General features: G+C 44.5%; 2 protein-coding genes across 2 annotated transcripts in view; one reads left to right on the top strand and one right to left on the bottom strand.

Annotated features, from left to right (window-relative positions):
- LOC116291370 (solute carrier family 2, facilitated glucose transporter member 3) overlaps positions 1-17911 on the top strand; it is a 32037-nt gene that overhangs the window by 10785 nt on the left and 3341 nt on the right. The gene's annotated exons all lie outside the window — the stretch shown is intronic.
- On the bottom strand, positions 7873-13829 carry LOC148911515 (uncharacterized). The gene is made up of 2 exons (XM_089029472.1): positions 10482-13829; positions 7873-10261 (listed from the first exon to the last, which is right to left on the bottom strand). The coding sequence occupies exon 1, from the start codon at positions 13660-13662 to the stop codon at positions 12697-12699; it is 966 nt and encodes a 321-aa protein (XP_088885598.1). The 5' UTR covers positions 13663-13829; the 3' UTR covers positions 7873-10261; positions 10482-12696.

Here is a 17911-nt window from a genome sequence, read left to right as displayed (position 1 = left end):
CCTTGCAATCCCACATCCATTCATACCCATCCATTTATTCATTCTACTATCCATCCTTATCTCCATCTTTCTGGCCATCCATTCAGTAAGAAATTCTTCACAATAAAATTTTTAATGCTTTTTGCAGGTGTTAGGTACAGAATCAGGTTGGCCATACATAGTGGGTTTCAGTGTTGTTCCCAGCTTTACTACAAGTCATCACCCTTCCGTGGTGTCCACGCAGGTCCACGATACCTGCTGCTCAAGCTCAATGAGAGGCTGCTGCTGTATATGGTAAGACCATCAATTTTCCAAACTCTGAAACAACCTCTGGCTGATCTAAGTAAGGGCATGACTAACTCCACAGATAGAACTCTGAACAACCTCTGGACTGATCTAAGTCAGGGCATGACTAACTCACAGATTAAACCCTGAAAACAACCTCTGGGCTGGTCTAAGTCAGGGCATGACTAACTCACAGATGGAACTCTGAAACAAACCACTGGACTGATCTTAATCAGGGCATGGTTAACTCACAGATTAAACCCTAAAACAATTTCTGGGATAATCTAAGTGACTGGGCATTGTCATCTCACAGATCTAAATGGGAACTATTGAGTTAGGCTTTGCGGAGGAAGGGAATCTCTACTCCTGAGACAACACATCCTGGTATCCAATCCTATGCCAATCTTCTTTTTAATGAATCAGAGTTACAAGTGTCGGGGAACTACTGATGTCTCGAAGATATTAGTGGGTTTGGGGTTGCGGGGGGTGGGGTGGTGGGGGAGTGTTTTTGGTGAGATGAGAGTAAGTACATTGTTCATTTATTCATTCATTTATTTTTTTTTTTTTTCGTTCCTTTTGATATATCATTTTTATTTCATTCTCTTTACTCGTTGTTGGTTTAATTTGTTTATTTATTCTTATGTGTTCTCTCTTTGTGACACACTCATTTCTGTTTTCATTCTCTTTCAAGACATTGTCATCATATCACCATATCATCATTATCAACCATTATCATCATTATCACCATTATCATCATTATCACCATTATCATCATTATCACCATCATTATCGTCATTGTCACCATCTTCATCACTATCATCATCATCACCACAACACCATCATCATCATCACCATTATCACAGTATCATCATCATCACCGTCATCACCATTATCGCCACCATTATCGTCGTTGTCACCATTTTCATTACTGTCATCATTATCATCACCACCATCACATCATCACAGTCATCATCATCATCATCATCATCATCATCATCATTCAGTAAACAGATTAAATTGATCTTTTTGATTTATTTCCAGCAAGAACAAGAAGCAGCAATACGAGAGGAACACGTCGGTATTTTAAGATTTTCACCAAGAAGGACCTGCAAAGGCCTCTCGTGATAGCAATTGTTTTACAGATGTCTCAACAACTCAGTGGAATAATGCAGTAAGTTACGATATAAGTCATCTGTCGTTGATTATGATAATAAATGTAAGGATTTGCGACAATTGACATAAGGATACCCCTAAGCAGGCCGAACACAAATGGGTTGTTCATTTTCATCCATTTTCACTGGATAACGTTGTCATGTTGACACGGAATATCGTACACACATATATTCAAGTGTTACGTTAAGCCATAGATCGCTATTAAGCCGTTACTGAAAGCAGCGAGTAAAAAGAGGTGCTTTTGTAGAGTAGATTGTGTGACTGTAAAACCCTTAGGTTACGGTCACGTAGGAAACGGAGACATTATTTCTACCAATCACAGCCGTAGTGCGAGCTTACTTTTCGGCGTGTAATATAGCTTTGAAGTGTGACGTCAATCGTATGGCAATTAAGGCGACTTTCAGGTGCAAAACGAAAACTACTTCTACAAGATTTTCCTTGCCTTTTCTTCATGACAGCATGTCCAAAGTTCTAATTGTTTCAGAATGGAGGTTAAAATAATGGAGAACAATTTTTGCTTTATTTTAGTGTTTTTTTGTGTGTGAGCAGTTGGACCCGGAGTTGGACCCGGAAATACGTCACAACTTAAAAGGTCTATTAGAAGCCTCAGATATCTTACATGGTCATGAGACATATATTCATAACATGATAAATTTTGTAATGGTCATTCTTGACTAGATCTTCTCTGTTTCCTATGCTCATGCTGTTAATATGTATACGGTAAGTTTTATTTGTTTTGTTGCAGGTTTTTTACTATTCTACATCTACGTTTGATAAAGCACAAATATCAGGCAGTCAATATGCTACAGTTGCAGTAGGCGTGGTCAGTTTGATTATGACGGCCTTCACTGTAAGTATAACTGGTTGCTATAGTAACCTTACCGTGAGCGTATACTTAGTCGATGTCTTCGTGTGCTGTCCATGTATCGATAGGTGTCTGCAAGAATAAACCTCTTGCGAGCCTGACATGGAAGTACAAATGAAATATCATAAATTCTATCGAGAAAATTTGTGTTTTCACGTTAGCCTTTCATCCAAAATGATTTTTAGAAGGGTCCATTGTTGTTGTTCTTTATTTAGATTATTTTGTTCATTTTCAGGTCAAACTTGTGGAAGCTTGTGGTAGAAGACCGTTGATGCTTTGGGGTTTAGGCGGAATGGCTTTCTTCTACGTAATTATGACTATTGCATTCAGATATGAGGTAAGATGATATAGGTAGCCTACTTGTGCAAGTAGTATAGGGAATGGGGGTTCCAGCGCAATCTCAACACGGGCAAGACCCGTGTCAAAAATCCACCTACGGACGACCCCCACTCCAAGTGTGGTTGAGGGCAACAGCGCACTTAAATATGTTAGTCTATATATGGAGTGCGAAGAATGTAAGAGAACTTTTAAGAAAGAAGCGGATTTGAAAAAGCATTTGAAAATGAAGACGAAGTGTATGAGCAGTTATGATTGTGGATGTGGTAAGAAGTTTGAGACTAAGGTTAAATTGTTTTGGCATTGTCAGGACTGTGAGTACGACTACGACGACCTAAAAAGTGCTTGGTATTAGGTATAAAATATTTCCTATTATATAGATGGAATCCCAAAGCAACTTCAGCACGGTGTCAATACCCGGTAACGGTGAGATTGACGTTAGACAGTTTTGGCGTCAGTCAGAAAGGAAGGTTAAAAGGACTCTCCGAAAAGGTATAGAAGAATTAGGAGCCCTGAAAGCGAGCATAATGGTAGAAGTAAGTTTGTCAAAAGACGAGGTAATGACGACAGCAATGTTGCGATCAAAGTCGTTAGTGATATTAGAATCCACGAATCTGGATAGGTCACTCAATGAAGCCTTAGAAGCAATAATGGAGTCGCTGTCTAACTACACGAAAGAAGGATCGGGTTGGACAGTAGAGGAGGTTGAAGGAATAGAGATAAGTATAGCCAGGTACGTACCCATACGAGGGGGGAGTTACGTACCGCTACCAACGTGGGTAGAAAGGAAGAAGGCTATTGTAAACGTGAAGAATGAAGACAATCGATGCTTTATGTGGGCAATCAGGTCTGCACTGTATCCAGCAGAGAAGGATCCCTGTAGGACAAGTAAGTATCCCACAGATGATTTAGAGTGGGATGGTGTGGAATTTCCCATGCAGTTGATAGACATCCCCATATTTGAGGAAATAAACGATCTAGCAATTAACGTTTACGGAGTCAGAGAGCAGACGATAGTACCGTTAGTTCTGTCAAAAAGTAAAGGAGAGCGCGTACATTTATTCTACCACGGCGGACACTACTCATGGGTTAAACACATTAGCAGACTATTCTACAGACATACTAAGCACAAAGGCAAAAAGTACTTCTGCGACTGCTGCTTGCTGTCATTTACATCCTTAAATGCCCTAAAGAAACACGATGAGATCTGCCGCGGAGTCGAAGAAGTGGCGCAACGGATCCAGATGCCCACCAACAAAGAGCTTTCATACGCAAACCATCAAAAGCAGATGCAAGTGCCTTACGTGATATATGCAGACTTCGAAGCGTTGATAACTAAGGAAGAGCAGAAACGTGGTGCCACGAATAAGGTAGGATTACACGAGATCTGCTCCTTTGGTTACATAGTAGTCAGATCAGACGGTAAAGCAAACCCTCCTGTGATTTACCGAGGTAAGAACGCAGCTAATGAGTTTCTAGAAGCATTGCGAGAAGAGGAGGGGGAGATTAGAGAACAATTAAGACGTCCAAAGAAGATGGAATTTACCAAAGAGAACCAGGAGGCTTTTAACAAGGCAAAAAAATGCCACATTTGTCAACATACGCTTCTTCAGTTTGGAAGACGAGCCAAGAAAGCGTGGGATGAAGATGGAAAGTATCTAGGAGAAGCTCATTTTAAATGCGGGAAGTATGCTAAGAAAGGTGAGAAGCCGGGAAAGCCCTCCACGCACTGCATTCACTGCCACAAAGCATTTGTTGAGGATTTCTATGTGGATAAGGTTAGGGATCACTGCCACATCACGGGTAAATACAGAGGAGCGGCTCATTGGAAATGCAATATAAACTTCAAAGTAAATCCAGACATGGAGATTCCGGTGTTCTTTCACAACCTCCGCGGTTACGACTCCCATTTGCTACTACAAGGAACAGACGGCTCCGACGTCAAATGCATACCCAACAACAAAGAGCGCTACATGTCCGTAACTGTGGGTAAGCTAAAGTTCTTAGATTCGCAGCAGTTTATGGCGGACTCCTTAGCAAACCTCGTAAAGTATAACACCAACTTTCCCATTTCCAGTCAATATGGCGCGGAAAGGAAAGGAGTCTACCCATATGAATACATGGATTCCTGGGATCGATTCAAAGAGTCCCTACCACCCAAAGATCGCTTCTACAGCACCCTAAACGAGTCCGGTATAAAGGATGAGGAGTACCAGCATGCGTTAGACGTGTGGGAAAAGTACTCCTGTGAGAACATGGGGGACTACCACGACATCTACCTAAGGTCTGACGTAGTGCTGCTTGCAGATGTTTTCCAAAGCTTCAGAAAGATGGCTATGGAATATTACGGATTGGATCCCGCTAATTTCTACACGGCTCCTGGGCTCAGCTGGAGTGCTTTGTTAAAGAAGACAAATGCGCAGTTGGATCTCCTAACGGAGTACGACATGTATCGGTTTATGGAAGACGGTATTCGTGGCGGCGTATGCGGGCCCAGCCGACGTTACGCCCGCGCAAACAACCCCTTAGTAGAGCACGACCCAGAGAAACCAACCACATACATTTACTACCTGGATGCGAATAACCTTTATGGTTGGGCAATGTCACAGTACCTACCTGTGAGAGACTTCGAATGGGATCCAGTGAAGCCGATAGACTTCTACATGCAGGTAGGAAAGGAGGAAGACAAGGGTTACGTCTTAGAAGTGGATCTGGAGTACCCAGAGCGCCTGCACGACGAACACAATGAGTTCCCCTTAGCACCAGAAGCGATAGAGATACCATTTAAGCAGCTAAGTCCGCTGCAAAAGCAAATGTGCCCTGGTTACAAACCGTACAGGAAACTAACTATGAACCTGATGGATAAGAAGAAGTATGTGGTACATTACCGCAACCTGCAGTTCTACGTGCGACACGGAATGCGCGTAGAGAAGATCCACAGAGTCCTAAAATTCACGCAGGAACCCTGGATGCGCCCCTACATTGACTTTAACACGCAAAAGCGTACCGCAGCGAAAAATGACTTCGAGAAAAACCTCTTCAAACTGATGAACAACAGCGTGTTCGGAAAGACAATGGAGAACATCCGCAAGCGCGTAAGCGTAAAAATAGTCAGCACCAAAGAGGAAGCAGAAGCATACGTGTCACAGCCAGGCTTCGTTAGATACGTAGAAATGCTGAACTTCTACGTGATTCACATGAAAAGGGCAAACCTCTTACTAAACAAGCCCGTTTACACAGGCTTTACGGTGCTGGATCTATCGAAGCTGCTTATGTACGAGTTCTACTACGATAAGCTTAAGCCAAAGTACGGAGACCGCTGTCGCCTCCTGTACACAGACACCGACTCCCTAATTCTAGAAGTGCAAACGGAAGACGTTTACAAAGACTGCCTCCCCGACATAGACGAGTACGACACCAGCGGTTACCCGAAGGAGCACTTCCTTTACTCTGCGAAGAATAAGAAGGTAATTGGGAAGATGAAAGACGAAATGTTAGGAAAACCCATAGTAGAGTACGTGGGTCTGAAACCAAAGATGTACAGCGTGCTAAAGTTAGACGGCGTAGAAAAGAAAGCTAAAGGCGTAAAAAAGTACGTGGTTAAGAAGGACATTACGCACGAGTCCTACCTCAACGTATTACGAACACGCAAGGAACAGCGGCATAAGATGAACAGCCTGCGCAGCTATGGTCATCAGATACATAACGTCACGCAGGAGAAGGTGTCACTGTCTGCATTTGACGGTAAGCGATGGATGTGTGATGACGGAGTGCATACGATAGCATTCGGACATCACACGATAAGCAGTTCTTCCATGACGAACCCACGTGTGGGGCCATCGTGAAGATAATACAAGATGGGCTGACCCTTCTTAGCTATTACGCTTCGGATCTGGTAAGTTTCCAAAGACCAATTAGGATCCGTAGCTCTTTTGGATCCTCCTTCTAATTCACCCGGCTCATAGAGATATCGAACCGTGACATTACCTAATTTTTTTTCATGGGGGAAGACCGCCCTCGAACTTCTGATGAAGGACTTGTGTTCCACGTGTTTCTTTTTTATGGCATCCCTGGGTTTCATTCCCGTAGCCCTGGCCGCCTCGTTGTTCAAAGCCGCGATGACCTGGGGGAGCCTCTGAGTCCATTCCCTGTTGCGTTTGGACGGATCTTCCAGCTCTTTCCAATACTGGTACCCAAAGAGACGCTCGGCCAAGGTTTTATTAAATCTTTCGACGATGCTCTGGCCCCTGTGGTACTCTGCTTTAGCTCTTCTAATTTTAGTGTCGTGGTCTTTCAGGGTCTTGGTAACCACGCCCATAAACTCCGTCCCCGCATCCACTTGCAGCAGCTTAGGCCATTTCAAGACGCGCTTATAAACCCTACCTAGGGCTTCTGCGACTTCCCCAGAATCCTTGCTGGTTATAGGTTCGGCGTCCTTGTATCTGCTTGCGATATCGACTACAGTCAAAGCGTACCTATAGGTCTTTTTTCTCACCTTGTCGTGCGGCAAGAAAAGCAAGTCCGCCTGATGAACTTCATTAGGGGTATTTACGGTAAAGCTGGGCCTGGGAATGTACTTGGGCACGGGAAGATAAACCTGCCAGAGGGTTTGTTTTTTTAACCAGTTCTTAGCCGTTTCTTCTGATACCCTGGCCGCGGTCGCGAGTTTCTTGATGGCCGACGCTCCTCTCCAATAGCCTTCGGGCCCATAGTAAATCCTTTTGAGTTTGTCCTCTACGCGGCCCATTATATGAATTCCAAAACAAGATTGATCTTGCGTCCGTTAAAATCCACCGTCTTTCCGTCCACTTTAATGGTAATGTTTATGCTTTCTACCAAATTAGACAAGTCATAGCTTAAAGAAATGGGAGTGTATTCTACTGGGTCAAATGGATTACCTTTTGGCAGAAACTTGGACATAAGAGAAGACTTTTCTCCATTGTTGTAACTATGGACTAAGTCGCAATAGACTTCATAAGAGGATGCGACTTTCCATTTCACATCATATGTACTGCCGCTATTTATCGTGGTACTAGTAAGGCCCAGGAGTTCTACCAATGAACTGTCCTTTAGATTGGCGCTCCCATTATTTTTCTTGAATGTCATTTCATGGGGCAATCCTGTGGTAAGAGTGTATCCATGCTTCGCTAGCTCCTTAGCCAGTGTTATTGGGGTGTAATGGGAATCTGGTATTTTTGGTTTGGTGCCGGAAGTTCCGATGACAAAGCCATTAATTAAATTATACCAAGAATTATACAAAGAGCAACTAACCAACCGAACCTTACAGGCTTTGATGGGAGGATTCAAATACGTGGTAAAGTCATTCTTGTCGCTTTCCAAAAAGACGATCATTATATTAGATACGCCAAAGCCACGCCTCCGGCCAGCCCTGCGACTCCTACAAAGACCAATTCATTGTCTTTTTGTTTCTTAGAAGGCTGGTAGTAATTCTTGAACTGAGGCTTTTTCATTCTAAAGTCGGGGTGTGCTTGCGCATAAAGTTTGAAGGCGTAGTCTGTGTTTTCGAAGTTCTTGTCTGCCTGCATTTTGTCTTGGTAGTTCTTATCCAACCAATCCCTGTAAGCTTGTCTTTTTTCATTCCAAGCTGCAACGTCCCTTTGATATTTCTCCAGCGCTAAGTCGTGTCTCTTTCTTTCGGCGGCACCGCTTTTGTCGCCTCTGACTAATCTATCCAAATATTGACCGCCATAATTAGCTCCTGTAAATGCTAAAGCTGCAATGACTCCACCTGCGACTAAGCTAACCATTATACATTAGGTAGGTACTTTTCCTTCCGTAGATAATCCTTTACCATGATAGCCCCGCCAACGGCAGCGGTCATCTTAGCAAAATTAGCGAAGCTCTTGCTTGGGTCTTCAGTAAAGTCTTCTTTGAGCACTTTCTTACCTACCCAACCAATACCCGCAACAATAGAAGTAATGATAGCTGCTTCTTCAACAGTTTTCAACAACGCGGTCGACATTATATTACAAAGCGAGAAGGTTATTACTCCATTTCAGGGATTTTGCTTTTTCTAACCTCCACAGGTGCGTAATGCGCTGGCTCCAACTTTACTTTTGGCTTTGCTGCCCGCCATTGTAAGTAAAGGCTGCCTGCTGCTATAGCGACTCCTAACGCGCCAATGACGTACCCAGGATTAATGAAGGATTCCTCTTCCTCCACCTTTTCTTCTTTCTTTGCTTTGTTCTTCCTGTTCATCTCCGCGAGCTTCTTTCCGGCAGCAACTCTGCCTGGAGATTTAGCCTTGGTGATTCGTTGCTCCTCTTGGGGCTGCTCTACCTTCGATTCAGCTTCACTCATTTATATCTAAGGACTTGAAGGAATTGATAAGTAACTTAAGACGACTTGACTAAGTACTTAAGGATGACTTAACTAGGTACTTGAGGCGGTCTGGGTAATTCCCGCGAATGACTTGACTAAGTACTTGAGGCGACTTGATCATCAGCAAGTGCTGCCTGGAAGACCTTTTCAACGTCTCTGTCCTTCTTGAAGTCCTTCCAAGATGTTCCTAAGGAACCTAGTACCTCCTTCAAGTCGACGTGCTGAGCTACGTGAAGTGCCGCAGAGGCGACTGCCATTAACTTACCACACTTCAAAGACAACCACCCGCAGGTTATCTTAAGTTCTTGGGCGATGACATAGTCCTCGCTTATGTCCTTCCGCAGTTGCTCCACGTCGTCTATAGGCAGTGCAAGTCCAAGCAATTTAGTTGCAAGTCGGATAGCGGAGTCTGCTACGGCGTCCGTGGTCTTACTTGCGAGGGCAGCCTCGTACCTCTTATGGAACTTCTTAACCTCCTCTTCTGACAGCTTATTAACTTGCTCATGGGTAAGTTCCTTACCTATCATTTCTTTACACTTCCCAGAAGACACAAGGATGTTGAGTTGTTCACTTAACTGCGTGGGGACTTCATCTATCAACTGCTCAATCTCCATATACATTAACGTCATAAGGAAACCTCAAAGAGAAGATCATCTTGGAATGTTGGTGCGTCTTTAGATGCCGCATGTATTCATGCAACTGTTCCTTGCTTATCTCACCGCCGTAGTCGCTTAAGATGGTTTCCAGGTCTGACTTGCTCGGAGTATAAAATACGACCAGGGAGCCTATGTTTTCCCTAAAGGGTTTAGAGACGCTGGTAAGCTGCTGCGAGAGTAACCAAACGCTGATATTGTCATGCCTACCGCTGAAAGCAAGCTTCACCAATTCGGAGGTGCGCTTTTTTACGTCATCCCCACAGGCAATGTCATCCAATATGAATAAAGTCTGTGTATCTTTAGGGAATTGCTTGTGCCAGAACTTAAGATGGCTGGATAACTCGTTGGGGTCTAAGATGTCCACAAAGAAGTCGTCGTCTTTCACTCCTATGCCTTCCCAGGTAACATTATTCCTGTAGGTGGGACATAATAGCACGATGTAGTCGAAGCGGTATCTAAAGGGTCCTAATAGCTGCTCCACGACAAATTGTGTCTTTCCACAGCTGGTGGGTCCTACTATCAGAGCGTTACAAGGTATGTGATCTGGGTTCATATATAGATGGAACCAGTGGAAGCAATGCAAAAAATCATAGCCGACGCAAAAGATAAAAAAGACACCATAGATCTGCAAAGAGAGGAAATAAATCGGTTAAAAGAGCGCGTGCAGGAATTGTACGACGAAATGTGTAGTCTGAAGCGCACAGAAAGGCTTGCTGCACTCTGGACGATGATAGGCTGGACTAGGGATTCCCTTAAGGATTTCATGCGATACCCTCTGTGATTATATATATGGACTGCATTACATCTGAACTACCTGCTGACTGCATTACGCCTAAAGTACCTACTGAACCATCCGATGACTGCATAGTCGCTACCCCTCCAACGCCAAAGCCTCGTAAGAAACACAGCTGCCGTCACTGTAATGAGGTATTCTCTGAAGGAGACTTCGTTGGACATTGGTGTCCTGCGGATACTAAAGCACAAAGGACTTTAGAAGATGCTCGATGAAAAGGTCGTAAAGAAGGTCTTACTGATTTCCACCAAAGGAATTAGCATAGACCTCATTTTTTATTGTTATTTTGTTAAATGCTGCAAAGATGACATTGAAGGATAGTCTATTTTTTATTGTTATTTTGTTAAATGCTGCACAGATGATGTCAAAGAATGGTCTATATCTTTCATCGTTAAGTTCCTACAAAGAATGAAATCTACATTCGTCTCTTACCGTATTTTAACAATTTAACAATAAAAAATAAGATCTACGTAATTGTCTCTTGCTGACATTTAACAATTTAACAATAAAAAATGAGGTATATATAATGAAGTGCGTGCAATGTGATAGAGCTTTTAGTAGCAAGCAGCGACTGCAATACCATCTTTCCAAGAAAGTCTGTCAAAAGACCATCAGCACTGTTTGTGGCGACTGCGGTAAGGAATTGTCCACCGTACAGGCCCTACGATATCACCGCGAGCATAGAGTCTGCCTTAAAGGCCATTGCCACCGATGCGATGAACCCCTCTTTGAAGAGAACTGGCATAAATACCGCTGCCGACGTTACCACCTCGAAGAAGTCGTCTGTGAAACCCACGGCGATTTAGCAGAGCGATGTTGCCCCCTTGAAACCAGCCGGGCTTTAGTGCTGCGTAAAAAAGAAATAGACCAAGATTTCGTATGCTTTGACGACTACGAAGGAGTAAGATGGGAGAACCGAGAACACTGGGACGGCATCTGCGATAAATGTGGTTGTCAACGCAGCGGTCAACATATTTGGTGTTGCCTGTACGAAGGTCCCAAGCCTTTAGACCATTACCTTGCAATACGAAAAGAATGGTCTAATATATGATGTTACCTTACGTCGCAGCGTTCGCAGGAGGAGCCTTGATTACGATATCGATCGATTTCATGTCGGAAAAAATGAGGTCCGACGTAGCAGACCAATACCTAGAAGCCCATGAGGACGACTAATCACACAATGGATTAGCCTCCGCCTTTCTTTCAACGTCGAACTTCCATCGACCGTTGACTTTACCATAGCTACGTACGTGAGTGTACTCTTCGCCTTGCAGTACGTACCGTACGCAGTCAGGAGCCCATAAACTGTACTCTTGGCTGCCGTCTAAGAGGACCAACCTTAAACGGTTAATGTCCTCGAAGACGACGTAATTTTTTATTTTGTATGAAATGCCTTGTATTAATTCGCGCCAGTGAGTTTGTTCAACTATCATTATATTTATGAAATATCTTTCGGTGCGTTTGTAGCGTCTCCTGTGACTTGAAAGCCTTAACGCAGCCAGGACAAGGTATGCGAATGCCGTCGACGTAACGGTCGATTTCCCTGCAGATCAGATCGTAATCGTTGCAAACCATCGTAAGATAACCATTCATTTCATATTGCGTCAATACCGCTTTTTGTTTGTCGGACAATACGCCGTTACCCTTTGGCGTCTTCAGTTCCAGACATAACCCATTGTATTTTTTATGGGAGTTAAGAATTAGGATGTCGGGTTGACCTGCCTGGTAGCCCTTTTGCCAGCACGTTATCCTTTTACTGGTGGTATCTTGCAATTCCCCGAGTCCAGGTGCTAATAACAGCGTAGGGTGAAACCGGCGTATGTAATCGATGACCTTCTTATGTAAGTCAAACTCATTCTCGATCTTGAAGACCAACTTATTTGGACCATCCAACGAGTACTTTCCCGTCTTCCTTAACGTAGGTAGGACATCCTCGAAGACCCAATCTTGAAATGCCTCTGCTGTCGGTAGCTTGGAGCTAAATATTAACTGATACAAACCAGATTCCGTCACGTACAGGGATTGTGGGTGTGAACCAGAAGGGAGGCGATTCACCTCTATTCTAAATTCACTAAGCCTCTTCTTATGCTTATCCCGCACGTGGACTTTAATAGCATCTTTGGTGTCTGCGTAACCTAATGCCTTTGCTACCTCTTTCGCCTTAAAGTACAGCTTGTCGCTTTGCACTAGGCATTGCAGTTTAGTTTCGTTGTTTTCGAATACGCGGAGCATATTATACGTAAGGGATATTTTTATCCTCAGTCATCCTAGTACGCAACGCTTTTTAGCTGATTCATTTCCACGCTTAGCTGCGCGTCTGAGACTACGAAAATGTATGCATTTATCTTAGTAGTGTCGCTGGCGTCTTTGGTGCGCTTGATCTCCAACGTAATGCCGTCCTGGGTATTTACCAGGCGTAATCCCTGTCCATGTAGGTCTTCGTCGTTCGTCGTGCGCATGTCGATCCACAGCGCATACTTATCCTTAAAGAATTCCTTTGGGCTAATTTGGTCGCCAAACTTACGCGCGACTTCCCGGTACATGTCCTCGGGCTTTATCCCTTGTGAGTAAACCTTATTAGGCACTCCGTTAATGCTAACGCCTACGTTAGTGATGTTAGGATTAAAGAATGCCTCAGAGTCACGCAATCCTGCCGTGTATGTCTTTGCGAACAGCAACATTATCCCTGTAAGGCTGCGCCTGGGAAGGTTAATGCTTTGGTTGATGACCTCTTCGACGTTGTTCGTAAAGCTGAACGTCTTGTACATCACGACGTGATCGTAAAGGAAAGCCTTCCCGGCGCTGTATTCCATGCCAGCGCTACGAGCCAGCTCTTCGCTGTATACCGTTTCGTACTGCAGCTCCAAGTTCTTGATGAAATAAGGATCCACGGCTGATGAACTTACATCTTTTCCTTGCAGGATGTTCGTAGTGTCTGCTAGGGTCACTTCGAACTGCAGTTCGCTTAGCTGCCTTGGGTAGTATGCACCGTGGTTCGTGATAATTTCGAAATCTAATGGAACAACATATTTAGTACCATAAGCCGTCTTTATTTCGTCTTCTCCTGAGGCGCCAGAGGTTGCGCTTCTTACCTTGCGTATGGCTACGCTTGCTATTCCCTGCTCTATCCTTTGTGCACGGTCAAATGCAGTCAACCATAAGTCTTTGTACGTGGTATACAAATCATACCTGTTTAAGTCCAGCAAGGATTCCCCGGCGAACTTTACACGCATTTTGGAAACGAGGTTTCTACCCGCATTATTGACGACGTGACGCGCGTCTGCGGTATCTGGCTGTATTGCTAGGTCAAACCTCAAAGCCAAGGTACCGGGTACTAGGACTAGGTTATCCGTTAGGCGGGGTACGCCTACGTACAGGGTTTCCCCTGGCTTAGCGCTAGAAGGTGTGAATGTAACCCGGTGAAAGGTGCGTTCTGCTTTCAGTCCGCCGACCTGCTTAGGTAATATGTTGGGGTTTAACTTTGAGCTTATCATATATAATGGAAGTAGAAGGAACGGATTTTGATCCCCTTACCGAAGAAGGTCAAGTCGACATTAACGACGAAGAATACGACGCATGGACTAAAGGCGCGGATACCGACCCCCTAATCTACGACATGGCTCTAGAAAACAAGTATGGTAATAGATGGAAAAGCTTCAAGGCAGCCTTGAATCGCATGTGGCAATCAAAAAACCACGGCAGCCCCGTCCCTGAGTACTTGGAGCTTCAAAACATAGAGCAGCCTGAGGCAGCCGCGCGGGAAACTGTAGAGTGGGCAATGGAAGAGCTAAATGAGCGCTATTCCCACTTCGATGCCGACGACGTAAGGCTCACAGAACGCGGAAACAAAGTCCTCATAAGCGTTCAAGACCTGAGATTTCCTGATAAAGACCGCTGGACAAAACCGCAGCCCCTCTTCGACGAAAATGGCGAAGTTAGGGGTGACGTAGCAAGATTAAAAGGCTTCCAGCGTGCCACTAGAAGCATGTTAGAAAGGTTGGAAACCATAAATGAAAGGGTTGCGTTAGAAAAACGCGCTGAGGGGCTGCAAGAAACGTTGGAGGAAAGGGAAGCAGAATACATGCGACAAAACCAACTACTCCTTGATGCTCAAAAGAGAGAACTTAACGATAAAAACCAAAGAATAAGAGAAATGAGAGAACAAAAAGAAAATGCCTTACGTGAAAGAGATCAAGCCCAAAAGGCTTTCGAGCTCGCCCTGCAAGACCTAGACATGAGCAAGGAAGAAGCTAAAAACTTGCATATCACCATATCCGGCTCTTTGGAGGAACGGCGGCAGTTGGTTGCCGAAATCAACACTAAAGAGGAGCAAATCCGACAAAGAGATCAGGCCATTGAAGACCTGGAGGGGCAAATAGAGCGGCAGCAGGAAATAATCAATGACCAAACTCGTACTGAAGAGGAAAGGGAGGCAGCTCAAAAGGAAGTAGAAACCCTTCAGGAAAGAGTCGCGGAATTACAGGCGCAAAAGGACAACCTGGAAAAGGAGCTGGGGCTTACTACCAAGGAAAAGGTAAAAAGAGCCCTTTTGAAGTATGGCGTTCCGCTGGCATTTGCAGTCGCTATTAGCACCGTAGTAGGAGTTATCCTATCCGCGCTTAAGGCTACGGGCGCGGGCGTAAAGAAATTAGGCAATGGGCTGACGGACTTGGGAAAAAAGATGGCAGCCGGCTTGCCTGGGCTGCTGGGTTCGGTTGTTTCCTTGGCACTTAGGACCGGCGGAGAATTGTTAAAGTTCGTGGGGAATAACATTTGGATATTAGTCGTCGCTATTGGGGTGGTCCTCCTGAAGAAGATGAAGGCTTGATCTTATCCTTCTCATCGGACGGTGTCCTGCTTTGAGGATAATGAAAGACGGTATTAGCACCGCCCTGGTAATTTGGAACCAACGGCAACACACTCATGGTAGAAATGGGCTTATGACTCCAGGCTGCATTAGCGGGCCTGCGACCTATGCGATTTATCCCAAACTTGCCGTCATCAGAAGTGACTTGCAACTTAGCATATTTACAATTGGCTAGCATATGAAAAGTCACTGGCGTTAGGTCTTCAGTGGATCCAGTGTAGGGCTCCATCGAAAAATGGGTAACTTTCCTGGTGTTCGTTGAAGTTCGATAAGGAAGCAGGGGCTTATTATTCTCATCGATAAGCCTAAACCCCACATTCGCATGCGTATTTGCATTAATGCTAATAGTGCAAATGACCAATGCAGTGCCCCCAACCTCAACCCACAGTCCAACGTCATGCCAAGCGCCGTTGTCATATCCCTCTTCATCTAAGCGGTGGGTATAACGCGTTTCCCTCACGTATGGATTCATATATTACAGGGAACAAGTTCCCTTCTAGAGGCTCATTACCGTCAAAGTGCTGATGGTCATGTGGTTATAGACAGTATTCCTTTGATTTTCTATGCTATTTATGCAAACACTCCCGGTGTCATCTACTCTTATCTGCAGCTTTACCTTCCCGTGGCAATCAGCAACCATGTGGAAAGTCCAAACGGAAAGATTCTCAGAGCTATTCGTTGGCGGCTCTACTGAGAAATGCGTGGGCTCTCTGTTGTTCGTCTTCGCGCGCATGGGCTGTAATACTCCATTGTCGTCACAGAAACGAAATCCTATATTCGCACTGCTAACGGCCCCCAAAGAAATGCTGCATAATATCAACTTCTTTCCGGAGTAGTTCAAATCCACGGACATCCCCGTGACATCAACCCAAGATGCTTGGGTGTATTTTTTCTCGCCTGTGTAAGTCGTATAAACGCAATCTACTCCAGTTACGTAGGGGTTGTTCATCGCCATATATAATAACTCAGACCAATGCTTGCAGCTGCTAGGCCGGCCTTTAGTAAGTTATGGTCATATTCCTCAGGTATCGCAGGCAGGACCTTCTTTGATGGTTTCTTAACTACGGGTAGCTTCGTTTCGTGTGACTTTTTTGGCTTCTCTACGAAGTGAGGAATGTTCCTAAGAGTGTCAGAGTTCACGTCGTTCACCCCAAACTTCATATCCTTAGTAGCTCGCTGCAGTTTGTTGTTGTATCCTACTACAGAACCAGTATTTATAGATAAATTACTAGGCATTAACCAACAACCCGGGGCTACTGCGTAGTCCAACCTCGCCTTAGAATTTTGTATGGCTAGTTGGTAACGCTGTACGCCCTTGCTAATGTCGCCCTCCAAGATCGAACTTTCGAATAAGATCAAGGCTTCGGCTCGCGTCTCTTCTGCGGCGCCGGTATTCCCCACTATACTCGATCGGGTGTTTACCTGAGCTCCAAGGATGGAATACACGTAAGCTTCTATGCTGCGGTTCAAACGGGCAAGGCCGGCTTTGGTTAGTCCTTTACCTTCTGGGGGTATGAAATTAAAGTATTGCTTCGTTTGCTCGTCGTTGGTAATCTTAATAATCAGTGGATTGGCCCCTGCATACTTACCGCCCTCATCTTTGAACAGAGGTCCGTCTCTGACTTCCTTAGTGGTTTTGGTATTTGGTTCAAAGAAGGTGCTACTGTCGTGAGTTTCTTTGTGATATCCCGTGTCCCATCGCAACTGCAGCGCATGAACTTCCTTATCACTTAGCACATGCCCACCAATCCCCCAATAAGCCCAAATATGTCCCAAACCATTGTTAGCACCGGTAGTGCATCTAAAATCCTTCCCTACAACACCGAACTCCTTACAAAGCCTGTTATAGGCTGGAACGTCGTATTTGTTATCTCTAGGATAAAACGCAGCATCTCCCGGTAATGCAGTAACGCCCATCTCATGTAGTATTCTCCTAACCGTGAAGTGAAAATGAAACATAAATATTGAATTCTTCATCAAGTTTGCGCTTACCCCACAGCCGCTAGTGGCACACCAAACTGCAAAGTTTAGTTGCTGCGGCCAATAACGCATGTTAGGACCACTTAACCATTCATGAGATTCCTTAGCGGTGGTATGAACAATGGGTACGTTTTTGAAGATATCTCGCACCTTTAACGGAAAGGAATGCTTGTTAGAGATCCGCATGTTCAGCGTTAGGTCCAAGCTTGGGTGTTTATCAAATGAAACTGCGGGTATCGGATAAGTACTGGTACCCAGCAATAATTCCTTTGACCAACCTTGCACGGGCTTATGTTCAACATATGTTGGCTTAGGCTTATGTTCAACATAACCAGAATTCTTCAGTTGATCGTCTATCTGATTAACCAGCGTAGGTTTCAAATCCTCATTACTGTACATTCTGGAGCCGTTATAGTAAATACCATCGGGCCTTCTTTCGAACTTACTAGCATCCGCGTGCGGAAACATCTTCCTGAAGGCCCTCCAATTCCAGTAATCCCTGTTGTCGTGATGTGGCTGCTCCTGTATATCATTCCCAAAAGCGTCGTACATTAGTATATATATAATGGATGTTATACCATCAGCACCTCCACTCTATCCTGATTTACCTAAAAAACCCAATGAATTGAATGCCG

Source organism: Actinia tenebrosa, unplaced genomic scaffold (assembly GCF_029948245.1).
Source record: "Actinia tenebrosa isolate PJP-AT-01 unplaced genomic scaffold, QUT_ActTen_1.0 PGA_scaffold14__42_contigs__length_11649687, whole genome shotgun sequence".
Classification (NCBI taxonomy): Eukaryota; Metazoa; Cnidaria; class Anthozoa; order Actiniaria; family Actiniidae; genus Actinia; species Actinia tenebrosa.
This window is presented reverse-complemented; position numbering and strand designations above follow the sequence as displayed.